The sequence below is a fragment of the Eucalyptus grandis genome, chromosome 3 (assembly GCF_016545825.1).
Source record: "Eucalyptus grandis isolate ANBG69807.140 chromosome 3, ASM1654582v1, whole genome shotgun sequence".
NCBI classification, from domain to species: Eukaryota; Viridiplantae; Streptophyta; class Magnoliopsida; order Myrtales; family Myrtaceae; genus Eucalyptus; species Eucalyptus grandis.
This window is the reverse complement of record NC_052614.1, coordinates 46,793,914-46,820,408: the sequence shown is the minus strand read 5'-3', so window position 1 is coordinate 46,820,408 and position 26,495 is coordinate 46,793,914. Positions and strand designations below refer to the sequence as shown.

The window sequence follows — 26,495 nt, the reverse complement described above, 5'->3', positions numbered from 1 at the left end:
TGAATGATTGCAGATTAGACAAATCTGACGTGGAGAATGATAGATCCAAAATGAGTTTAACTAATGCTACTGGTCTTTTCGAAAGCAGAGTAAATTGTTATATACTCAAGAGTTATTTATTATGCTTCACTTCTTAAAAAAGCATATACTAAATAATGTCGCTTATTGAAGTTATAACCGAAAAAAACAGAAACTTCCCCAAAATATTCATCTATCACTTAATTCCGAGAACGGATTCTCTTTTTCTTCTGAATTTTCTGTGGTCCAGATAAGAATCCTAGTTAATCTCTAATCACTTCTTTTTATCTCCAAGAAAATATCCCCAATAGTTTTTCGGACGTGTTTCCTTTCCCATATTCCCCACAAGATCCATTGAATGACTGGATTTGGCCAGAGTTAGGCTCGTTCCTACATGGAAAGAAAATGATTCTCTCCCTTTCTTTCTCCATCTTTGTCTGGGCTAATCGGAAAGAAAATGATCGGTGCCCACCAATCAGAGAAAGGAAATTTAGACCTCTCCTAGATAATATTATCATGTATTTGAGCCACACGCTTTGCCCGACAAACTGCTAAAAGCAGCAGAAAAGGAAGGACCTTTCTCCATTGTCGAATTCACACTAATCGCCCTTATATGTCGACCATGGACCGGGATTCATGTTTGAGAATGCCTTACCAGCAGCAGAAAAAGGAAATATCTGCCCCCAGATTTTCTCGGGCAGAATTGGGTTATGCTTGTTCAGCTCCCCTTCCTCCCCTTCTCTCTCTCTCTCGAATTTTCAAGAGATTAGTCTTTTTCAGCGTCGTTTTCTGACTTCCCTTGTACTTCAGGAGATAAAAAATCTGGCTTCACACGTCACGGCCAAGCATTGCTGCGGCCTTATCATGTTTTGGTTCACATTTCCCCTTTTGTCCACACCCTTCCAAAATCCTTCTGTCCGCTTGTGAGTTACCAAACGCCGAGCAACCTCCAATTCAAGAAATAGAACGCATGAAGTATTCCATTTCTGTCCATTGTCTTTTCACTGCAAGTTCAGTCATTTTTAATCTTAAGCAACGTTTGCTTGCTTCAACTCAAAATCATAATGAATTGCTTATGTGATCGCCAGATTTGGATTGGGTTGCATCGGTAAAAGCTCCACGGTACAGGAATAAAGTCAGTTTTTTTGGGGTGGAAATTAAAGGAGGGACTTCTTTACGGGGGGGAGAGATCGATGGGTTATACCTGGAAAAGCGAACTGTTCAATCATGTGAACGAGATCTCTCGCATCGGAGAGGACAAGATTTGCCACGGAGGCTGAAAGAGTGACGTTGGGAGTTATCGGCTCCAAACGAAGAATAAATAATCTGGTACTAGTTAGGTGGGACATCGACTTTACAGGCATATTAGAATAGACATGAAGTGGTATGATGAAGTGTTAGACCAAAAAAAATAAATGGACATGAAGTGGTATGATGAGAGAGAGAGAGAGAGGGGGGGGTGAGGGAGAATTCAAGGATCAGAATTATTCTGTGTGCTCAGGATACTATTGCAGTGAATCCAAATGAATGGCATGGAGTCACTGAGGAAAAGTCATGTGTAGAGTACGATAGAATATTGCCATTCCTATGTGCGGATGGATCAGCCAAGCGGACTTGTCTCCTAACAAGATAATAATGAATATATTAAAGTAGCAGGAGCAGGAGCAGGTACAGGTGACTTGGACCGTATGGGCAACTTGGTTGACTTCAAGAAACTAGGAGGTGAAAATTCGACGAAAGGTTAAGGAAAATAAGAGGGAGTGATTCTAGCTAGACACTCCTTTGTAAGATAGACTCGGTCTAACCATATCAGTCTAATTTTGACCAAATCAAAGAGAGAATTTTGTAAGCTTGACAAAGCTGGCAGGCTATTTAGTCTTAGTCGGATTGGAAAATTACCACTTCAACGAGCAATTGCACATTACACGCACCGCCAATATCTAAGTCATGGATTGTACGGATTTTTAATAAGGCCTTGTTAACGAAATCCTTCTTAAAAAGCCAAATTTGACCCAATCAATTGACTTTTAACTGAGTTTTACTCTCTTATGTGTCTCTCATTTGGCGCAATAGTCATATTAAAAAATATGTCATCCACGACGGGAAGAAACTAGAGACATTTTAAGCTTTAGGGAAACCATAACTTACAAACGTTGGTAGTCTCATTAATGGGTTTGTCAGATGGTCACTTGATAATTTGCCAATCTAATTGGGACTGAACAAGTTTCCTAGGTCCAGTAATTATCTTAATTCAATGCTGCAGCTTAGCTCACGATGAAGCTTTAATAAGAACAGGACAGCTAGAACAGAGCGGACTCCCAATAAAATATTCAGCGATCCGCTCGTTTCAATTAGCTCACGAGGAACTACTCTACCGATCTCTTCTTTAATCTTACTCATTACAAAATCTGAAAAGAGGAACAACCGGCAAAGGAAAGATATACCAAATTATTGGCATCTCATAATTATTGAGTCCCCGAAAGTGACATAAATCGATGGCGATGAGGGTAGCTCAAAGGTACCTATGGATCTTGTTGCAGACTATGGTCCATCCAGCACAGATCAACCTCTCATCAGCCCAACTCAAAGGACTCAGGGTAAATCTGAACACTCCCATGCGCATGTTCATTACATAAGTTTGTACCGGGAAAAAGTGGATCAGAAGAAGACTCGCCAACACCTAGTGCAGCAAGGGAGAACATGGCAAGGAGACTCATCTTCACAAGCCCAAGCCCAAGCCCAAGCCCAAGCCTGATGAACCTGCTCAACAGGACCACACTTCTTTTTGGGCAGCTTAGAAACTCATTCCAGGCCCACTTAGGACATAATCCATTAACAAGATTGTGGGACTTCGACCGGGTTGGGCTGCCTATGATGGGCTGACCCCTCTGGCAAGGCCCCAACTTAGGACATCAGATTATTACTTTGGATAGATTTGAAACTTCTTCTTCTCGAGGAGAACAAGAAATTGGGTGAGAGATTACTAATTATTGATTAGTACACATTTATTTTCCTGATATTACAAAATTGCTAACCGTGTCAGCTACTGTAACTAGTAGATATATATTGATGTTTTTCATATGACAAGTTACCTTTGCTTTCGTTTTCAGTTGTTTTGACTAACTTGAACTCTATTTTTTACATCAACATGAAAAGCTTGAAAAGAAAGGCTCGAACGATACAAAATGAGAGGGATAATCTCAAAGTGCTTGGTCTGTAAAAATACTTTGATAGGTGCATAGATACTCCATTTTATCATTATTTTTTCATTGAGATGAAACCTTAACATGTGCTCAAGAGATAGTTGTTCATACACTAATGAGAAATTTATAGCTTCTCAAGAAGAGACAAGTTGTGGCATTGTGGACCTCTTTGTTGAGAAAGGCCATATCCTAAGAAATATCGAATTAGACACCTTGGGAAAGCCCTAAAGGCATAAGGAGCCCTTGCTTTAAAAAAGATTTTGCATGGATCTTGCTAATAAATAGATGGTTCTATGTGCTCTGACGCACTACTTTGGTTTCAATTCAGAAGCATTATCAATGTATTTAAAAGAAGGGTTATCTAGACGGGGTTTGCTTCTTATCAAGTGAATTTAAATCGAGAACCTTTTGTTAGGTTATTTTATTATTATTATTATTATTATTATTATTATTATTATTATTATTATTATTATTATTATATGGTTTGTTGTTGTTTGATATCACTGGTTTTGGATTTTGGATCTTTTAAATCATTTGTGCAGGAGATTTGGACCCATTTTTTTTTTCTCGAGATATGTTCATTGAAAATCCTAAAACTTGTCAAGAAAATACAATTGCGTTTTAAAACTTAAAAAAGTGTAATCAAGTCTTAAAATTTGTTAAGTTGGTTTAATTGAGTTCTTCAGTTAACACCGTTAATTTATACTAATGAAATTGCTGACATGGCTTATTTTAATCATTTCTCTCTCCTACATGGCAACTAGGGCAAGGAAAATTGTCCAGATCAGCAAAATGACATAGTTTTGGATATTGCTTACTTATCCAAAACGACGACATCTCTTCTCTCCTATTTTTACGTTTTCCTTCCATTTAACCATTCCCCTTGCGTTTTCCTTTGGTCCCTTCTTCTCCGTCCAAATTAACTCTTCATTCGTACAAACCCTAAGCCCTAAATCTAAACGTAGATCACGATCTGGTGTCTCGTGAGTTGCAGTTCTTCATCAAATGCAAGTACATGCAACACTCGTCCTACGAGAGCCTTGATGGTGGATTGAGCAATGTCGAAGATGGAGGTTGTGGCACCCCTCGACGGCCCCCGATCCGATTAGGGTCACCATAGTTCGCTTACCATTCACTATTCCTATGTCATGTTACTTCGATACCATTTCAATTGCGGCGGATCCATACAACATAGGGGTTTACACTTTTTTTGGATAGGTCCCTTGCGCAATTCATATACGGAAGCACATCCAACAAGCTCCCTTCCCTATATTCAGAAAACGATGCACGCCTACTAAATATCTTATATAAGTTAAAGCCGTACACTTTTATTTACATAAAGCAGATGGACATCTTTAGTCGGTACATCAAAATGCCATAGTTTCCTATACATGGCTATACTTTAAAAGATAATCGACATCCCCTCCAACAATCGTACACTTAAAGTCCATCGATCAGTGTCGGTGTCTAAAAGCTCATTCCTTTGCTATCCTCCTCCTCACGATCATATCCAATCACTCGATCCGTCTACTAGTAGCAATGGCAGCAGAGGCATCTTATCTAGTCTGAAATGTTGGTCCCCAAAAGGGGTGAGTACAACCACTCAGTAGGTAAATGACCAATAAACCACTCAATACATCATGCTATGCAATCATCACAATCATAGCATCACATGTCATACAAGCATCCATGCACAACATACCATGGCATCATGCACATGTCATCATATCTCATGTACCATCATCATCATATAGACATCACCATCATATCATACACTTACCATCATCATGTCACATATGGCATCATCTTTACCATGCATCCATGCGTATAACATCATCATCATATCACCATATCACATGTACCATCATCATTACCATGCAACCATGCACATCTCATCATATCATGCATATATCATCATTCATAATTCAATTTCAATTTCATTTTGGACCGCCACATTTCTCATTCCCGGGACCAATGTTTGCATCCCACATTCATCACTCGCGCCCAATCTTGGCATTGCGAGGAACCTCCGGGCATGTATCCAAGATACAACTGGGCATCGGGCACCCCCACATTCCGGGCATCTCGTATCCCAACTGGCATCACGAGGAACCTCCGGGCATGTATTCAAAATACAACCAGGCATCCAAAGGGCATCGACTCATTCAAACCTCTGGGCATCTCGCATCCCAACTGGCATCACGAGGAATCTCCGGGGCTTGCCATGAAAATGGTTACCCCTACCCTCCGGGCGTGCATCATGATACAACCCCTCACCCTCCGGGCATGTATCATAATACAACCGGGCATCCCGACACTCCCGGGGAAAACCTCTGGGCATGTATTCATAATACAACCAGGCATCCCGACACTCCCGGGGAAAACCTCTGGGCATGTATTCATAATACAACCAGGCATCCAAAGGGCATCGACTCATTCGAACCTTTGGGCATCCCGACTCCTGGGGCATCGTCGGCTCACACCTCCGACGGTATCATCATCACCACGATGCATGTTCTTATACATCTCATTTTCAATTTCACAATCACAATTATGGCTCAATTTCAACATGGTATGCGATGTGATGGCAACCAAGATCATATTCATCATTGAATTCATACATGCATCTCAAATCATTATCGTACATGCAGCAAGACACCATCATCCATAACAATACACTTCATGGAGTCCATGCAATTTAAAATGGTCCATATTTCATGCCTTTTTCAAAATTCCAGCATGTACCATTTTTTAAAATACTTAAATTAAATATCCATGTGCTTCTCAAAAGTCATGAAATCAAGGCATGTGATAGGCAAGACAATAAGATAATAATTTCATGAGAAATACATGCCCAATAGAGTTCCACACAAAAGATATGATTTACACCAACACAACATACAATTTCGGATAGAAACAGAATGTGCAGTTCTCGAAATAATTTGATTAAAATACCCGAACGACCTCCGAAAATTATGAAATTTTACCAGGTTATATTTAAGACACTAATTTAGATTTTTCATGAAGACTTCTAGGCCAGATTAGTTTTAGATAATTTTCTATAGTCATACGAAGCTTCTGGTTCTAGTACCGAAACGTTCAGTGTAGGTATCTCCGAAATATCGAGTTTTCACCTACCTATTCTTCTTATTTTCATCTGAAATTTGGATATGTTATATATCAAGATGTTATCTACAAGTTTCATGAAGAGATCTAAGTCAAAACTCCAGAGTATAGTCGTCGTTTAGGTCCATGAAGCCTCGGGTGTCCTGTACTACATCTCCAGAATTACCGTCTCCAAGATTTAGTCGATTTACTAGGTTATACTTGTTCATTTTGCTTCAAATTTGAGTATGTTGTATTTTAAGATGTCCCCTACAACTTTCATGAAGAAATCAAAGAGAGATTCTTAGTACAACTCAACATGCAACCACAAATCCATCAAGAGGTCAGTGAAATCGTTCCAGATCTGAGGTCTCCGTAGAATGAGAGTTTAACCCCTTAAATCTCTATCATTTTACACCAAAGTTTAGTATGTTGTAGTTTAAGACGTTAGGTACAAATTTCATGAGAGACCAAAGCCAAAATCGAACTCTAAACATGCATGCAAGCTCTCACAACATTCTGACTCGAGCGGATTCATGCGAAAACATTCCAGATCTGACATCTCCGTAAGATGAGAGTTTGACCCCACAAATATCCACCATTTTCCACAAAATTTTAGTATGTTGTAGTTTAAGATGTTAGCTACAACTTTCATGAAGATATCAAAGCCAAAATCGAACTCTAAATATGCATGCAAGCCCTCACAAGATTCTGGTTCAGGCGGATCTCACGAAATCAGCATGCAAAGTCAAGAACAGCCACATTCTAGCTCCGATTTTTGCCTTCCCTATGATCCGAAACCTACCACAAACAAATCATACATGCAAGGCACATATGCAAGGGTGTAAATCAGTCCCAACTTGCCTCTAAGACCGAGCAAACACGACCACACAGACGGCACACCAGCGACGGACGAACGGCGTGCGGACGGCGACGGGCGAGCTCCTCCTCTCTCGGATTCCTCTTCTCTCTCGCAACTCACTCTCTCTCACTTGGCTTGGCCGAATGCCACTCTCTCTCTCTTTTTGGTTGTATTTATATTGCATGCACCCCCTCTTTGCATGGGGGACACTTGTCCCTAAGAAGGAGACAAGTGTCTCCTTGTTGAAGACACTTGGAGGAAGCCATGCGGCTCCTCCTCCACCCCTCCATGCGTGACAGCCCAATGGGCTTCATGGGCCGGGCCTCTTGGCCCACTTTAGGCCCATCTCACTTGGGCCTAAAGCCCAAACTTAAATGGCCCAAAATTTTCTTAAATAAGTCCATTTTTACTTTTAATAATTTACCTTAAATCCCAACTTATATAAATACTAAATTACAATTTCATATGGCCATAAAACTTGAAATCATAAATCCATAAATTCCAATTTATAAAACACATGGCCAATGATAGAATTTTCTTTCCTATCACATAATTATCCATTAAAAGCTTGGCCATAAATCTTATTGCAAATTATGGATTAAATGGCTATAAAATAACTTAATGGTACTTCCATCACCTATTCATAGACTTTAATGTAACTAGAGGTCATTATGAATTTTGGGATGCCACAGAGGTAGCCCCTATGACAGAGCCACTCTTTTCCTCACTCGTTTGAGCTAGGTTTGTATCTTCACCGTCAATTTCACCACAGCTTGTTGATTCCAAATTTTGGGTTTTTAGTTTTTGAAATCTAAGCCCTAAATGTGATATGTGTGTCGACTTTCCCCAAAATTTCATTTTGAAATTCTTGATTCAAAAGAGATTGGTGAAGAAGATGAGCAATCTTGTAAGAAAGGAGCACAACCCCAAAATTTGTGTTAATTGTTGCTTGTTCTACTGTTTTTTTCTCTCTGTTGAATCGGTTTTTGGTGTCAAATTTTCCTGGTTCTCTTCACTTCTCTACCTAAATTCTGGACAAAAATCTTTCAAGGGCCCTTCCTTACTGTGGAAATAATCTAGAGATAGGAAAAAGTTTTTATTTGCAGATATCGTAGTTTATGGAACTTTTTCTTATTTATGAGAAGGATTCTAATGTGAAGTTGGTCTTCCTACAAGACATTTTTGTTTTTTGTTTTGTTTTTTTAATGATTGTTAGGGTGCGTTTGTTTGCGTTTCTGTTTAAAAATTGTTCCGGGGAACAGAAATAAAAAAAAAAAAAGTGTTCATTCTGGGAACAATTTCGAACAAAAAACGCGTTTGGTAAACTTGTTCGGGAACAAAAAATAAATAGAAACACGTTTGGTAAATTTGTATAATTTTTTTATTTCTTTTATTTTTTCTCTTTTTTTTCCTTTTTTTTTTTTTTCTTTTTCTTTTTCTTTTTTTTTTTGGCCGGTCGCGCCTCGGCCATGGCCGGCGACCGGCCGACGAGGGCCGGCGGCTCGCCCGAGCACGGTGAGGCTCGCGGCCCCCGGCGAGGCCGAGCTCACCCGGCGCCGGCGAGGCGAGCCTCGCCGTGCTCCGGGCGAGGCTGCCGGCCCTCGTCGGCCGAAAATAAGAAGAAAAAAATAAAAAAGTGTTTCTAAGTTTTGTTTCTGTTTTTTTTGTTCCCGGGAACAAAAGAACAAAAAGGAACAAACGCACCCAACGCGTTGTTCCTTTTTGTTCCCAGAACAAAAAAAACAGAAATTTCTGTTCCCGGGAACAGAAATAGGGTGCAGCCAAACGCACTCTTAATAGCCCACCAATTTGCACAAGTGGAAATTTCAAAATCGTTAGCCTTGAGATTTTCTTTCAATAGACTTTTTTTTGAGCTGTGAAGATTGGTAGAGTTTATTGGACTTAGCTTGGATCAAATTCTTTTCCTGGTGTACCATTTACGGTTGCGCACTCACATACAAATATTTTACAAAATGTTTATTCAATATATTAATATACTTGCGCAGCGAGGTAAATTATGTTTTGTTAGCTTCTTTGATTGCATTTAAAGATCTAGTTTTTGGTTAACATATTATATACAAGGGGGCTAGGAATATACAATACGGGAAACAATTCTAGAGCTTTTGGGAGTTGGATGGCCTTTCCAATGTCTAAATCTGAGTTGCAGATGGTGTACTATGGCTTAAAATTATTGTTAATTGTTTACAAATTTTGCATTGGTCAATCATTCGAAAGGGTAAACAACCCGTAAATGTCTGTAATTGAAATAATTCATATCAACCATAGCTTAATCAATCTCCATATATTTACTCATTCAACATCTTGCGAAATGAGTCCTTACTTGAATGAAGACACATTCTTTTTTGTGATTCAAAATGTGACATGAAGTTGTGGATTGAAAAAGAAAACGGCAAAATGTCATATTGATAAAAAGAAGTAGAAGAAGAAAACGACAAAATATCCTTACCCCATACTTGGCATGATTAAGAGCTTGGACCATAGTGATGAGAGCTAATCCTGCCCCAACTTCCTCGTATACACTAGTCAAATAATTGTGATGAATTGACTTCCTAAATGGGTTATGCTGCAATAAATTCTGAATAAGTTGAATGTTGTTGGTACTTAATGTATTCAAAGAATTTCTCTCATTATTTAAGATATCGTTTAATGAATTAACTTGCCTTTATTCTCTTGTGGTGTAGCTTCGCTAGTTTGCAACTGTGATATGTTTTTTTAATATGACAATAAGAAGAATGAGGGCAACAACTTCTAAATCAAGTGGTGTAACTCCTAATGAGGTCGAATTAAAGTTAACCTGCTATTGTGGTCTTCAATCACCACTTCTTATTGCAAAAATAAAGAAAAATGCAGGAAGGAGGTTTTATGGATATACTAAATTTGATTATCCAAGTTACTACAATTTCTTCATGTGGGTTGACCCAAAAATATCGGGTCAAGTGAGGGACATGATAGTCGACTTACTTGAAAGAAATCAAGCACTTTCAGAGTCAAGCCAATTGAGATGCAACAACGATTATGTGGGCTCATTAATAGCTAAAATGAAGGCGCAAAAGGCGAAAAATAGACTTTTAAAAAGGAGCTTGCACAAGTGAAGAAAGGAAAGCCGCTCTATCAATTGGCATTTTTTCTATGCATGTATTATATTATTATGGGAATTATATTTAATGTGAAAGCTAGTGAAAAGTTCAACTACCGAAGGGATGAGACCCTGATAAAAAAAGAAAAACAAAAACAAAACGTTAATTTTGGAAATCATTAGATACATTGTTACAAACAAATTCAAGATAAGAAATAATAGTATTACATACATTTTGTTGGTAACTTATTAAAGCCCAACCATTACCATTATCCATGTCAAGATCTTCTTTCAATAAGTTGATAAACCAGGTCCATGTGTTCTTATTATTAATTCTTACAACTGCCCATGCTACTGGATACATTTTGCTTGTTGGCATCCCTCCCTACACCACACAACAACTCATCTCTCATCAATCCCCTAAGAAAACATCCATATAATCTAATGATCTTCTAATACCCTGCCACAAATCATTTCTTGCAAGTATCAAAGCAAATATAAGCTTTATCAAATAATAGTAGGGAATTTGGTAGTGATCTTTCAATTTTCATTTTAAATGTGCTCACGTGGCTTGCAATGTAAAGCTCTCCTAAGTAATCGTACATTAGTGCATACTCCTTTTTATAATTGCCTTGCAATTCCTTGAACACTTTTAGTTTTGTTCTCCTGCATTGACTTAAAGTGACATTCAACCCCAACTATTCTCTAACTAATTTATTCAAATGAGGTGCATTGATTTTAGGTATTGCAGAAATGAGAATCATGAAGTGTTTAATTAAGAAAAAACTGTAAACTCTCTTATTCTCAAAAGTAATAACACATATATACTCATTAATATACTTTTTCAAATGAAATGATCTAGTTTTGCTATCGAGAACACCATAAATCATCCAGTTACAATTAGCTTGGACACACCTAGCTCTTACAAATCTAGTGGCATTCTTGGTGTATTTAATTGCTTTTTGTTTAGCCATTGAGTACCTCAAAATTGCATCTTGGAACTCACATGAATCTTCAAATGTCATGCCAACAATAAATATTGGATTCTTACCATTTCGATCATATAATGGAAACCTACTCCTCATTCTTGAAATAACATCATCTTCTTCTTTTTCACTCTCATCATCTAAATCTGAATGGAGACTGATAACTCTATAAAAATAGAGTTATTTTACCTATTTTAGGTAACAAATAATGTAATATCTATGAGAAAATATTTGGATTTCCTTTTGATTATTTAAATTTTCTTTGTTCATGCAGAATAATGAGATATGTAAAAGATAAGGAAAAGAATGGCAAAAATCAGGAATTTAAATCAAAAGGTAGTGGAAGATGGATATTAAATTAGGGAATCATTGATTTTGTTCCCTAATATTATTTGCAAGCATTGGGAAATAGATATCAAATCAAAGATCCTCTGATTTACTCTCTAATTTTATGCGTAATTGCTTAGGGATAAGAATCTTGGATATATCCTATGAATATGAGAACATTGAGAGCCTAAAGAGCAGTTAAGTTTTTGCTAGATTGTTTTTCTTTATTTTGAGAGTTTTTCAAGAATTTTCAAAAGAAGACAAAAGTTGTGACAGAAATCTTGTTCTTTGATTCAAGATGCTGGGTTTGATTTATATTTTGATTTATTCTTATATTTTTTTATAATTTTCTTTTTATTAGGTACGGTGTAATCTAACCATGATAATGTGAATTTCATGATTTTTATGTTTTGCAATTAATTTCATTCATTTGAGTTATATATTATTGTGCATGATGCTTTTAAGTGACTGACTACTACTTGAATGATCTGATGTGTATGTTTGAGATTGAGAAGTGATAATATGCGATTATTCATTATAATATATAACCATGAATTAAACGTGAATATAGATATACTGTGTTATTTGTGTAACTTTCGGTGATAAAGTGATCCAAAAGACTTATTGTAAGCCGGGAATATTCATAGTTTTTAATGCATTTATGTTTATTTTAATTTACATAGAGATATAATTAATTAATAAACTGAGTAGATTTGCCATACCTAGATATAGGATAGTAAATAGATTAAGAAATTTCGCTATCACATGTTTGATATCGTTCTTGTACTCACAACAATCTAAAATTCATATATAGTGGTTATGATAAAATCGGATGCTCTAACATATTTATCTAATTGATTTACTGCATTTAGTCTCCAATTTTTATTTTTAATTTATTCTTATTTATATTTTGATCTGTTAGATAAATTTTAGAATTAATCTATTTTAGTATTTAATTAGTTTATTAATCATCGATCTCCATAGGAAAATACTCTTTCTTATCGTTATATTACTTGTTCGATACGTTCACTTGTGTTTAGAATTTTATGAACAAAGACTTTCTTCTTCATTTAAATCATAATACTTTGTTTCGTACCTAAAAGCATCCACCAATAGAGGATCAATTAATAACTCTATTGAAGAGTTAATGTCTAATTTGGAAGTTTCTTCAATTTTAATTCTAATTTTGAGTCTATGTCTTACTAAAATTTCTTTAAATTTTTTCATACATTAACCAATTTAAAATCATTATTGTCACTCAATTGTTCCATATCCACCAAATTACATGCATCGTCATTCTCATCATCCAAATTCCTACTTTCACCCTCAACCCAATTCCCGTCACCATCGGCATATAATACATTATCAGCTATATCGTTAACACTTTCCATATTCACATCAAACAAACCTCCAGTTTCCATCTCAACTCCCCTTATCTTAGCAAGCGTCTCTTCATCGTCGACATGCTCAACATACAATTCAATATTTTCAGAATGAAGATAATGATAAAATTGATCTATCACACTAGAGTTGTCTCATAAGCACTTAAGAGTTACCCCATCTTCAAAAATATTACTTCCAAGAACTCTATAAAAGAGTTTTTCTATTTTACGTCCACATAAAACCTCAACAGATTCAATTATGTTGGATAATGAACCCTTACTTAAGTTTACTTTAATAACATCAACCCTTCCATCTATGTATTTTAAAGGTGGTCCAACTTGAAATTTACCTCCAAAGGAAATAGTGACATAAACTTTGTTGTTGCCGCCCATTGGACCTACAAAAGAACAAAAACAAATAACACTTTCAATCGTAAATTTCAACTAAAAACTACTAATCACTTCACTCGTAAAGAGACAAGCAACTGAAACCATTAAGAAAAATTATATTAAGAGGGGAGAATGAACACCATATAAATTGCATATATTAGAAATCAAGTCTTGTCTAAAATTGATGCACAACATGATCATTTTGATAGGTTAATGAATCACGGATCAAGAAGATTGACACAATTGGCACATGAAACTTCACCATAAGATAAGGGAAAATTGAGTGCATCTACTTTTATTGGATAAGTACTCTATGTGTGACATCCCAGGCCATCACTCTAGACCCTCAACTATAGTCTATAATTTCTATTACGCAAGCGGAAGAGTATACACTTTTCATATAAAGAGATTTCACTTAAGAATAATTTTAACATAATAATATCATGCTTCCATTCATTCATCATAAGCATGGATTACAAGAGGAAAACGACATCTTGACAATTACATCATGGCAATACACACATCAAGATGACCCAAACAAAACACCCGGGAGATGCCAAAAAGGTGCCTAACTCCTCTACCTAGTAGTTTTCCTCATCCACTACAATCCTCCATACCACGCGCCATTCCTACTCTAAGCTTAGAACATCACCACAGGATGGGGCCAAACATCCTCCCATTCACGTTGAATACACGGACACAAATTGCATAGGAATCTGATTAGGGTGTCCATCATCTATCCAGACTGTACAAATATAACGAGTTAAAACAATGCCAGAATCTCAATCCTCAAAATTCCTGTACACGCCATCTACTCGCACAAGCGTGCCATAAGTCGCCAAAGGTGTCACGTCCATAGTTAATGATCTAAGAGGAAAAATAAGAGGTGAGCAATAATGCCCAGTAAAAGATAAAGCATGGCATTAAACAATGAGATCCTAACTTCGCTCATTAGTGAAAATAACACAAATATAGTGAATCATCGTAACCATGGACTACATCAAATAGGACAGCATATGATACCGATAATATCATGTGTACTAGACAAGCTAAAGTGAGCATAATGAATAAAGACTACACTGCAATGTGCATACAAACTTCGTTCATGCATCAAACGGTACACATAATCCATTTATGCATCTCATGACACACAGCAACACCATCACATGTACTCACACGCCTTGTTGATTAATTTCAATGTGTGAACATTTCATATCCACCCTCAAAACAGATTGAACCCGGGACGTTGGCTGGATCCATTTGAGTTACTTTCGGTCGCTACCCAAACTTCCAAGGGACGCTAGCCCTAGGCATCTCCCTCTGAGGCATCCTGGTGTCCAAGGGTCGTTGACCTTGTGACTTCAACTGAGGCATCCCAAACCTCACTATTTGGGGCATCCTCTCCCCAAGAGTATTATCGGAATGCTATCCGATGGAATATCTCTTAATTTGATTCATCTACACATTCACCACATCAAAATCTTCCATTAGGGCACATTTTTGACACCTCTAGCACACACATGTATCACCACACAGCATACTTAGTGTGCTGAGATCACAATGCATCAGCATGCACAAAACAGAATTGCCCTTCACACGGCCTTACAAACTTATCACACATAATTTCGCACATATGATAAGCACCACTCACACACAGCCATCAAGCATAAATTCTCAGCATGTCAAAATCATCCAAAATCACGAAATATGCAATTTCCAGTAAGCAAAATACCAAGAACAACAACAAGACCACAACCGGCCCTCACTAGCAGAAACTGAGTTCACATGCACAATTCTAGGATTAAATCTAGAAACATAACCAAATTAGTTCAGAAAATTCTCAAATTTAAATATGTTTTAAAGAATACTTAAAAAAACATTTTTCATGAAGAAACTTTGATCTAATTATTTCTAGTATAGAAGCAGTAAATCACTCAAACAGTTACCAAAACAGTGTTTTTTTTTTTTGTGACTCGGGGAATCTCGTAAGCCGACATTACCAAAACTGTGTTTGTGTCCAGAAATCACATTTTTCAAAACTAGTTTGGTTTGAAATCCAAAACTCATCTATTTGCTCTAAAATTTGATTATGTTAAACTTCAAGATGTGGTGAAAAGCTTTTGTGAAGAAACTATTTTGAAAATCGAATCTCAAGAGTTGATAAAAGTTCTTTGAACACCAAAAAGTCATGGATTCCAGCATAGAATGAGATTTTAACTTGCATGCAACAAAGCTGAAAAGTTATTCCTTTAAATCCATAAAATCTTGAGTAAAATATATATCATAGATAAATATGTTTAAAACGTTTTTCAAGAGAAAGTAATCTCAAATTTGTAGCACATTCCAACCCACGAAAACAGAAAACACAGGGGGTCCGGTAAAACAGATTATAAGAAAAATCCAACCTCAGCTCCTTTGAGCACGTCTCTTGCAAGCTTAGCAACCAAAAGCCTTTGAAAAAAACTCACATGCAAAACTTCCCACACATCACAACATACATGCAAGCTAAAGTCATCCAAAGATTTAGCTCCTATAACCCAAAAATCCACTAGATCGAGCTAATCCACCATCAAGCATTGAGAGGATTTCGAAGTTTAATACCTAACTTATTACATTACCTAGTTTAGGACTCAAAAACTGCTTTCTTGAGCTCTCTTGAAGGCTGGGTACTTCTCTGGTCGTTGGTCCTTCGAAGAACAACAAGGAAACAAGATGAAAATGAGAGAGGGAGGCGTTAGGCGAGTGAGTGGAAGAAGGTAGAAGAAGAACAAATGAGAAGGGAAAAATAAAAGTAGAAGTTCCTTGGGAAATTTTCCCTTATTGCAGCCATGCAAAGGAGGAGATTGGCTAGGGAAATTTTAGGGCCATCATGAGGTTTAGGGGTTGAAGTTTCGGCTGAGGGAAGGGGAAGAATCGAAACTTTGCACGGGGAATCCAAGACTTGTTGCAGAAAATCCTAGATTTCGTCCTTTTTCCCTTGGCTTACATGCCCTAAACAAAGCTTAATCTAAACAAAATAAAAATAATCGTTCTCCTAGCCTAAAGAATTTGGCCACCTCCAATACCAAGCACTAATCAAACAACTTTATTCCAAGATCCTTCATTATTAACATGACCAAAAACTTAGTGGACTAGTACACATCTTCAAGTCGCAATTTCTAATATCCAAGGATCTTACATCCACAATCAATTTCATATACATCACAACATCACTAATTAAGTTATAAGAAAATACCATTGAAAATTCGAAATCACTCGAATTCACGCAAGATGAACATTGGCCAAAAATCTCGGCATTAATCCTCCTTAACTGGGCCTTCCGCACAAATCTAGCCCAAGGGCCTTATTCACGGTCCACCGTCCTCTCTCTCTAGTCCAAACTCAACCCAAAATTAGGCCCACTAGGCAATCACATGCCTAACCCACACACAAAGCCCATTAGATGATTCACCTATCCCGATTTCTCTTCCGTCGACAAGCACAAGCTTAAGTGGAATTCTAAGGCCGAAATTTCAGGATGTCACATTGTGGCTGATATGAACTACTTCAATTATAGACATCTTTGGGTTGTTTACCCTTGCGAATGATTAAACAATGCAAAACTTGTAATCAACCTATAATAATTCTAAGCTATAACACACTCGCTGCAATTCAAAACCAGACATTAAAAAGGCCATCCAACTCCTAAAAGCTCCATAAATTGTTTCTCATATTGTATATTACTAGTCCCCACGTATATGATATGTTAACCAAAAAATAGGTCTTTAAATGCAACTAAAGAAGCTAACAAAACATAATTTATTTTGCTACTCAAGCAAAATAATATATTGAATAAAAATTTTGTAAAATATATACACCAGCAAAAGAATTTGATCCAAGCTAAGTCCAATCAACTCTACCAATCTTCACAACGCGAAAAAAAGTCTACCAATCTCCCAAAAGAAAATCTCAAGGCTAACAATTATGAAATTTCCACTTGTGCAAATTGCAGGGCTATTGATAGTCATTAAAAATAAAAAAAAAACAAAAAAAGCTTTGTAGGAAGACCGACTTCACATTAGAATCCTTCTCATAAAGAAGGACAAGTTCCAAAACTACAATATTTACAAATAGAAGCTTTTTCACGTCTCTAGATTATTTCAACTGTAAGGAAGGGCCCTTGAAAAATTTATATACAAAATTTGGGTAGAGAAGTGAAGAGAATCAAGAAAATTTGATGCTAGAAACCGACTCAACAGAGCAAAAAAAAAAAAAAAAAAAAAAAAAAAAAGCAGTTGGACAGTCAACAATTAACACAATTTTTGGGGTAATGCTTCTTTCGTACAAGACTACTCATCTTCTTCACCAATCCATTCCGAATCAAGAATTTCAAATGAAATTTTAGGGATAATCGACACACATATCACATTTAGGGCTTAGATTTCGAAAACTAAAAACCCAAAATCTCATAATTAACAAGTTACGATGAAATCGACGGCGAAGCTACAAACCTAGCTTAGAAGAGTGAGGAGAAGAGTGGCTCGGTCATAGTGGTTGCCTCCATCGTCAATGCTGCTTGATCCGCCACCAAGGCTCTTGCGGGATGAGTGTTGCAATACTCGTGTTTGATGAAGAACTGCAACTCGTGAGGCACCGGATCATGATCTGCGTCTAGATTTAGGGCTTAGGGTTCATATGAAGGAAGGGTTAATTTGAACAAGGAAGAAGGGACATAAGGAAAATGCAAGGGGAAGGGTTCAACAGAAGGAAAATGTTTTGGAATGTAAAAATAGGAGGGAAGAGACGTAGTTGTTTTGGATAAGTAAGCAGTATCCAAAACTACGTTGTTTTATTGACTTAAACAATTTTTCTTGCCCTAATTGCCATGTAGGAGAGAGAAATGACTAAAATAAGCCATGTCAACATTTTTCATTAGTATAAATTAACGGTATTAACGGAATGACTCAATTGAACTCTACTTGATTACATTTTTTTGCAAATTTTAGAACTCAATTGCATTTTGATTTATGGAAATCAGTGGATATCAATTCGGTTTCGGTTTTCGTGCGATTCACCCACCAAGACGGATCGGTTATATTATAATAATATATTAATTTTTAATATTGAAAAAAATCAAAATCAATAAGTCTAAAATTTAGGATTCACGTTCTCTCTCAATTCTCCATCTCGTCGCTCTCGAAATCGCTCAAGCTCTCACTGTCTTTGTCTAGGGCTCACATTATGGTATTACCTAATTTGCATAATCATTGGATGCTTCTCAACTGGAAGGGTGGCAACATTCTTGAGGTGGATAGAGAATTTCTTTACTTTTGTGGTTGAATTATGAGAAGTTGCATTGTTAGTTTAAGTTAGTTTGAGAATTCATAATATTGCATCTTCGTCGAGAAAATGTTATTATGAGCAAATCGTGACTAAGATATGAGGATGACTTTTTTCTTGTGTATTCTCATTTTTATGCTAGAGTACCAAATTTGCCCACTTGTTCCTTGCAACATTATTAAGCACGCAGTATTTTTTCATATTATTTTACCAATTTTGGTTTCCCTCATCTTGGTTGCGCAAGTCTAGATTGACAATATTTAGTTAATGTTTGGTGAGACCGGTTTCATGAATCCACCTAGGAACTGAACTGGGTAGATCCATACAACCAATGGGCGGTTTTCGGTTTCAATTTTTCAGAATCGATTTTTAGTGGGCGGTTTCCGATTCTAGGATGGGAACTGCCCACCTAAACCATGCACACTCTTAGCCGAGGGTCACAGGACTTGTACAAGGGGCGTGCGATTTGGGTCACACGATCTCCATGGGATTTGGGTTGCAACGACCTCCGAGAGAGGCCACGCGACCTCCACACAATTTAGGTCGTGGCAACCTGCAATCTAGGTTGTGACGACCTTTGCATGAGGCCATGCGATTTAGGTCGTGGTGACCTCCGTGAGGGACCCTCGCCAAGGGTCATCTAACCCCAGACAGCCCTCACCAATAGTCTCTAAGCGCCATTTGAGATCTTGCAACCTCAAATGATGGCCACTTGTGCTTCACTGTTGCTGCACTTGACAAGCTAACTCTTTTTTTTTTATAATAAAAATTCTTTATAAATATAATTTCTTCAAATATTATTTTGCTCAAAAATATTTCACCATAAATTTTTAGAATGGAATTTATCAAATATGATTTATATTTTGAAAAATTCCTTCGACTTAAAGTTTTTAGCATTTTTTTTTAAAGACTTTTTCCAAAAGTCTGCAGCCACAATGTCCACGTGGAACAATGGAAAAACCCCACCGTACAAAAAAATTGACCACGTGGAACAACACCTCCCACTGCCCAAAGTCCACAAATTCCAGCCACCGTCCTCCTCCTTCCCCTCGCCGTTCGCCATTTCTGCTTCGCTTTCTTCCCCACTCCATCGATCACTCTGCAACTTCCCATCGATCTTCCCCTCGCGAAACCTCAATTTCGGCAAACCCTCTCCGAAGGAATGGCCTCGGCCCCTTTCTCGGCCGCTTTCTCCGCCCCTTCGTACGGCTTCCGTCGAGCCGGAACGAACGGGAACTCCCCCTTTCCGACCTCCCTTTGGTCGCCGGCCGCTCTTCGCGTGCCGTCATCGGTTCGATCCTCGCTCGGTTCGTGTAATTCGGCTTTTCTCGTTAATGGGTTGTCGTCGTCGTCCCTTCCGAGTTCGTCGCGGCTCAGCTTCAGTTCTCGCTCGTCGGGTGTTTATGCTAGAGCTGCCACTGAGAAGACCCTCTACGATTTCAGCGTGAAGGTATCGAATTTCTCTTCTGGGTGTAGCTGAAATTGGTATTTGGAGAGATCTTCTTTTTTGGGTCGTCAGGGAACTTTGTAATTCACTTAGATACGGTGTTTTTATGTATTTATTTATCTTCGGTAGAATCAAGCAATTCTGATGGCTTGCCCAAGCTACTTTGGAAATTAGAAAAAAAAATATATCTTAATTGTCTCAGCCGCCACACTGTTTTTTTGCATCTTCTCTGTTTTATTGTTACTTTTGGATGACGAGGAAGCACATTTTAGCTACTTAACATTGGTGCTTCCAATTTGGATTAAAAGAAATCAAGCTGGAGTTGAGGTCGCTTATTTGCTCTTTGTTCATGAATTGAACTAATTTGCAAATTCTCCACGGTATGCAAATCCTTAGAATTAAGATTCATGCTGTTGTGGCTAAAAATTCTTCGTTGTTTTGGCACCTGCTATGTTTCGGTAATTTATGTGGACATTATTATACTATTCATTTTTCGGTTTACATACTGAATTTTGGGTAAAGCTGCTTTATTCATGATAATTGCTAATTGCTGCACACATTTTTCTTCACGGTTCAGGACATTGATAGGAATGATGTTTCATTGAGCAAATTCAAGGGAAAAGTCTTATTAATTGTGAACGTAGCTTCGAAATGGTAATTGCTTTATCTCCTTCAGTTGTCTGATTTAATTTATCAGATGTACAGTCTCATTGAAGAATTTTCTTGTGATTCAGTGGTTTAACGACATCAAACTACAAGGAGCTCTCGCACGTATATGAGAAGTACAAGACTCAAGGTGAGATGAGATTGTGAGGAGAGTTATAGAATTCCTTAAAAGCTTCTCCTGTTTGAAGTTAGACTACTATCTTTGAACTAGGAGGGATCATTAATTTGTAAATATAGTAGATGAAATCATGATTCAGCAAAGGATGTGAATCACCTTATTATATCAGTGTCTTTTTCCAATCATCGGAAAATGTACAATATCAATGGAGTTTTGTCTGTCCTACACGCCAAAAGATTCAAGTGGAAGTTCTGTTCAAGTTCTCAAGACCATCTAATTAGGAGCTGAATTTCCCTTAACAACAAGTCACGTCGATCATTATGCTTCTCACTTATAGTTTTTTTAATGATATGGGCTCCAACCAGAATTTAATCTTCTCAAGCAAGCTTTGTTTAGTTTGTCCTGTGGTACTGGGTCTTACACAGATTGCTAAAGGGATTGTCCAATGGTCTTTGCTGCGGTTGAGTGTAACAGTGTGCTAGAAATCAGTTGTCCTTTATTTTTCCGTGGGACTTTTATCAGTGTTTTTTCCAGTCCATTTTCAGGTGTTATATTTTGTCAATCATGTTTGTTACATCTTCTTTTTGGTACTCTTGCACATTTACAAAGGGCACAGTTAGAGATGCTTCCTTTGTGTGTGTGTGTACGAGTGAGAGAGAGAGAGAGAGAGAGAGAGTAGTATATCCTGGATGGATGGATGAATGGATGGGGTGATAGGGGTAGAGAAAGAGAGATGTACCTCCACTGATGAAAAGGAAGGGTTCTTTGTTTTGATGCAAGGAGAGAGACATAGAGAGGGAGAGGCCTATTGCCTCTACCGCAAGGGTGGGATGGCTGTTTCTTTGCTGGGATGGAAACAGTGGGAGACCTCCACTGATGAAAGGAAAGGAGTTTTTTTTTTTTTTTTTTTTTTTTTTTGGTGGGGGGGAGCTATATATTTTGCTATATCCGAGAGACAGGAAGAGATCCACTTCTTAGAGAGTGAAATAAGTTCTTTGCTTTGATTCAAGGAGAGAGCTATAGAGAGGGAGAGACCTATTGCCTCTACTGGAAGGGTGGGATGGCTGTTTCTTTGCTGGGATGGAAAGAGTGGGCGACCTTTTTCTTCTGATCTAATGTATAGCTTGAATCTTCTATGCAGATTTGGATTTGGTTAGTCCTCTTTCTATATCTTTAAAATTGATAAGAAACACCTTGGGCTGTCCATGTTACAGGTTTTGAAATTCTGGCTTTTCCTTGTAATCAATTTGGTGGCCAGGAGCCTGGTTCAAATCCTGAGATTAAACAATTCGCTTGTACAAGGTTTAAAGCAGAGTTTCCGATTTTTGATAAGGTTTGACTTCCACACATACATTCTTTCCTCTATTTTAAGTGATGGCTGGAATGAACAACCAAGCTCAAGTCTGTTGGAAACAGGTTGATGTTAATGGACCAGGTACAGCTCCTGTGTATCAGTTTCTGAAATCGAGTGCAGGAGGTTTTTTGGGTGAACTGGTCAAGTGGAACTTTGAGAAGTTTCTGGTTGACAAAAATGGCAAAGTTGTGGAGAGATATCCTCCAACAACGTCTCCTTTTCAAATAGAGGTACGTTTTTTAAGCTAACTTGTGAAGTTCGGAGATATGCCTAAGTAATCGATGTTCTGAAGTATGGCAATTGCTTGCTATCATGACTGCATGGAGATGGTTACGGTCTTGTATGTTGTGTGACTGTATATCTGGTGTGCTTTTGTAATCGTTCACCATGCCGTTCCCATAGAAAAAGCTGGTCCCTATTCTTTCCCTTTCTGAGGCAGAGTTTTGTATGTTCATTGTAACTTCAGTGTGTTCTCAATGCACTAATTCCCCTGGGTCACCGACAATGATAAGTTTTTACACCTCCCATTCACCAGAAAGGGGGTCTATATGTCACGTTCAATAATTCTAGAAGAAACAGCTAACAAAAGACTTTGGTGCACATAATCTTTTGAAGAGCAAGCCTCAGAACGATTTGAGCAGTTCTTTCAATTAACTTTCTCGAGTCTTCTTGCAGAAGGACATTCAGAAGCTTCTTGCTGCTTGATTGCTTCTCCAACGGTGGATCTCTCACTGAACGAGTCGGGGTTAAAGGTTGTGCGGCACCTCTCCTTTACTATTAACATGTAATTGTGACGTACATTTGGACGTGCTGAACTGGAGTTAGTGGGTTGTTCGTTCATCTACAATTGCCTTTAGTGCTCTTACATCGTATGAATATGAATGCTGTAAAATCGATATCCGCCAGACGGGTAAGCCATGTAGCATGTACTTACGTTTGAGTCTCTGTACAGCCTAAGGATGTACGGTACTGGATTTAGTCTAGCAATTGAACTGCCGCTTTGCATTCAACCTTTTCCTAGAGACTGCATCTCTTTCTACATTAGGATGCCGGGGAAAAGGCAAGAAGTTTTAAAGAGTCGGCTCTCGACCCCGTGTGCATAGACCTGAAAGTTCGGTTGATGCGCGAGTAGAAAGAGACTCGAGTTGCGGCGAGTGCTTATGGTCCCTTCCATAGTAGTGAGAAAGATGCTCGAGACTTGACAACGGGGTCTGATTTGGTGTAGTGCATTGACCCTGTCGGGGTCTTGGAAATCTAGGATCATGGCACGATCCATTACCGACTTTTCTGTTCTTACTCGCGATACATTCATGATGCTGAGTCAAGCGTAATGGTTCAGGCGGCTTAAGATCGATTTGACATTTCTTCACGGATCAGCTCTCTAATCTTCTTTCAAGATGCTGCCAATCGCATTACAAATATGGTAACGATGGCAAGCTGCCAACGCCTATCAAGAGCCGCCCTCTTTTAATATTTTGCGGCAATGAGCACATCTTGAAAATCTTTTTATAAAGTTTTTTTTTCCTTTTAAACAAATGACATAAATGGTTCATGAACCTTGATCTAATGTGCAATATAGTTTATACATTTTTAATTTGTTAAATGTTGGTCTTGAATTTTAACTTAATGTGTAATGTTGTTTTTTGAATTTTTAGTATATATTCAATTTAGTTTGTAGAATATAATAAGTTTATGAATCATTAAAATTGAGGAACTATTTGTGTTATTATCTTCTTCTTTTTTTATTTTTTTTTTCTCCTTTTTCCTACCGATGCAAATCTCTCGACGATCAACATAGTTTTCCGTTTATTGACAAATAACGGATTTTGGACATTCAAGTGTTGATATACAAAATCAAAGGGAAAAGTGTCAAAAAAGTCCTAAATCTTTTGTCTTTGTGCCGATTTAGTCCTAAACCTTTTTTTGGTGCCGATTCAGTCCTAAACATTTTTAAGTTGTGCCAATTCAGTCCTTTCCGGCCAATTTTGGCGGATTTTTGCTAATGGATGCTGGCCGGTTGGCGTGGCCTAATCGGCGCGACGTGAATAATTTTTAATAATATTTTAATATTTTTAATATTTTTTTTCTTTTTATTTTTTATTTTTGTCTTTTTCCTCCGGCCGGTTGCCGAGGTCCGGCGACCGGCCGAGGCCACCGCCGGCGGGGCGAGGCTCGCCCATGGCCGGATCCGCGAGGCGAGCCTCGCCGGCCCTCGCCGACCATGGGCGAGCCTCGCCTTGCCGATCCGACGAGGGCGAGCCTCGCCCGACCTCGCCGAGATCAGCCATGGGCGAGCCTCGCCCATGGCCTGATCCGGCGAGGCGGCCATGGGCAAGGCTCGCCCTCGCCGGATCTCGGCGAGGTCTAGCCTCGCCGGCCCTCGCCGTCCATGGGCGAGGCTCGCCTCGCCAGATCCGACGAGGGCGAACCTCGCCCGACCTCGCCCTCGCCGGCGGTGGCCTCGGCCGGTCGCCGGACCTCGCGACCGGCCGGAGGAAAAAGACAAAATAAAAATAAAAAGAAAAAAATTTTAAAAAAATTAAAATATTATTAAAAATTGTCCACATCAGCGCCGATTAGGCCACGTCAGCCGGCCGGCGTCCAGTCAGCAAAATCCGGCCAAAAGGACTGAATTGACACAACTTAAAAGGTTTAGGACTAAATCGGCAACAAAAAAATGTTTAGGACTAAATCGTACAAAGGCAAAAGGTTTAGGACTTTTTTGGCACTTTTCAAATACGGTAATAAGGGCAAGCCAATGCCAATCAGAGCCGCCCTCTTTAAATATTTTGTGGCGATGAGCACATCTTGAACAACTTTCCATAGAGTTTTTTTATTTTATTTTATCTTTAAACAAATGACATAAATGGTTCATGAATCTTGATCTAATGTGCAATGTAGTTTATAAACTTTTAATTTGTTAAATATAGTTCTTGAATTTTAATCTAATGTGCAATGTTGTTTTTTGAATTTTTAGTATATATTCAATTTAGTCTATAGAATATAATAAGTTTATGAATCATTAAAATTGATGAACTATTTGTGTTATTATCTTCTTCTTCTTCTTTTTTTAATTTTTTTCTTCTTTTCCTACCAATGCAAATCTCTTGACGATCACTAGAGTTTTCAATTTATTTACAGATATCGAATTTTGGACATTCTTTAAGTGTTGACATACAAAATCTTTCAAGATACTGCCAATCGCATTACAAATACGGTAATGATGGCAAGTTGCCAACGCCAATTAGAGCCGCCCTCTTTTAATATTTTGCGGTGATGAGCACATCTTGAAAAAATTTCTATAGAGTTTTTGTTTTTAAACAAATGATATAAATGGTTCATGAACCTTGATCTAATATGCAACGTAGTTTATAAACTTTATTATGTTAAATGTAGTTCTTGAATTTTAACTTAATGTGCAATGTTGTTTTTTGAATTTTTAGTATATATTCAATTTAGTCTGTAAATATAATAAGTCTATGGATCATTAAAATTGAGGAACTATTTGTGTTATTATCTTCTTCTTCTTCTTTTATTTTTTATTTTCTCCTTTTCTTACCGATGCAAATCTCTCGACGATCAACATAGTTTTCTATTTATTTACATGATTTTGGACATTCTTCAAGTGTTGACATACAAAATCTTTCAAGATACTGCCAATCGCATTACAAATACGATGGCAAGCTATCATCGCCAATCAGAGCTGACCTCTTTTAATATTTTGTGGCGATGAGCACATCTTGAAAAAACAAATGACATAAATGGTTTATAGTTAAAACTTTTAATTTGTTAAATATAGTTCTTAAATTTTAGCCTACTGTGCAATGTTATTTTTTAAATTTTTAGTATGTATTCAATTTAGTCCGTAGATATAATAAGTTTATGGATCATTAAAATTGAGGAACTATTTATGTTATTATCTTCTTCTCCTTTTTTTTTCTTTTTCTTTTCTTTTTTCTTACCGATGCAAATCTCTCGACGATCAACACAGTTTTCTGTTTATTTACAGATATTAAATTTTGGACATTCTTCGAGAGTTGAAATACAGAATCTTTCCCTTTTTTAAAGTGGTGGTTGCATTTGATTATGTTGTACCAACTGTCCTCTCGTCCTTGAAAATTGGGGGGGAGGAGTTCCTCTCCACTTTCCAAGTTCCAAGCTCAAGAAATGATTTTTTTTTCTCATTTTCTCCGAATTCGACGTCATCGATGAGTCACTCAG

At 37.7% G+C, this 26,495-nt stretch overlaps 1 protein-coding gene across 1 annotated transcript; it reads left to right on the top strand.

Annotated features, from left to right (window-relative positions):
- Nucleotides 1-19,688: 19,688 nt before the first annotated feature.
- Nucleotides 19,689-23,288, top strand: LOC104437561 (probable phospholipid hydroperoxide glutathione peroxidase). The gene is made up of 6 exons (XM_010050531.3): nucleotides 19,689-20,139; nucleotides 20,714-20,790; nucleotides 20,871-20,932; nucleotides 22,135-22,253; nucleotides 22,337-22,504; nucleotides 22,950-23,288. Exons 1-6 carry the CDS (start codon nucleotides 19,852-19,854, stop codon nucleotides 22,977-22,979), a joined length of 744 nt encoding a protein of 247 aa, XP_010048833.2. The 5' UTR covers nucleotides 19,689-19,851; the 3' UTR covers nucleotides 22,980-23,288.
- Nucleotides 23,289-26,495: the final 3,207 nt, after the last annotated feature.

Coding starts and splice junctions, on each gene's coding strand:
- LOC104437561 (XM_010050531.3), top strand. CDS start 19,852: ATGGCCTCGGCCCCTTTCTCGGCCGCTTTCTCCGCCCCTTCGTACGGC. Junction 20,791..20,870: donor GTGAACGTAGCTTCGAAATG/GTAATTGCTTTA, acceptor CTTGTGATTCAG/TGGTTTAACGACATCAAACT. Junction 22,505..22,949: donor CGTCTCCTTTTCAAATAGAG/GTACGTTTTTTA, acceptor GTCTTCTTGCAG/AAGGACATTCAGAAGCTTCT.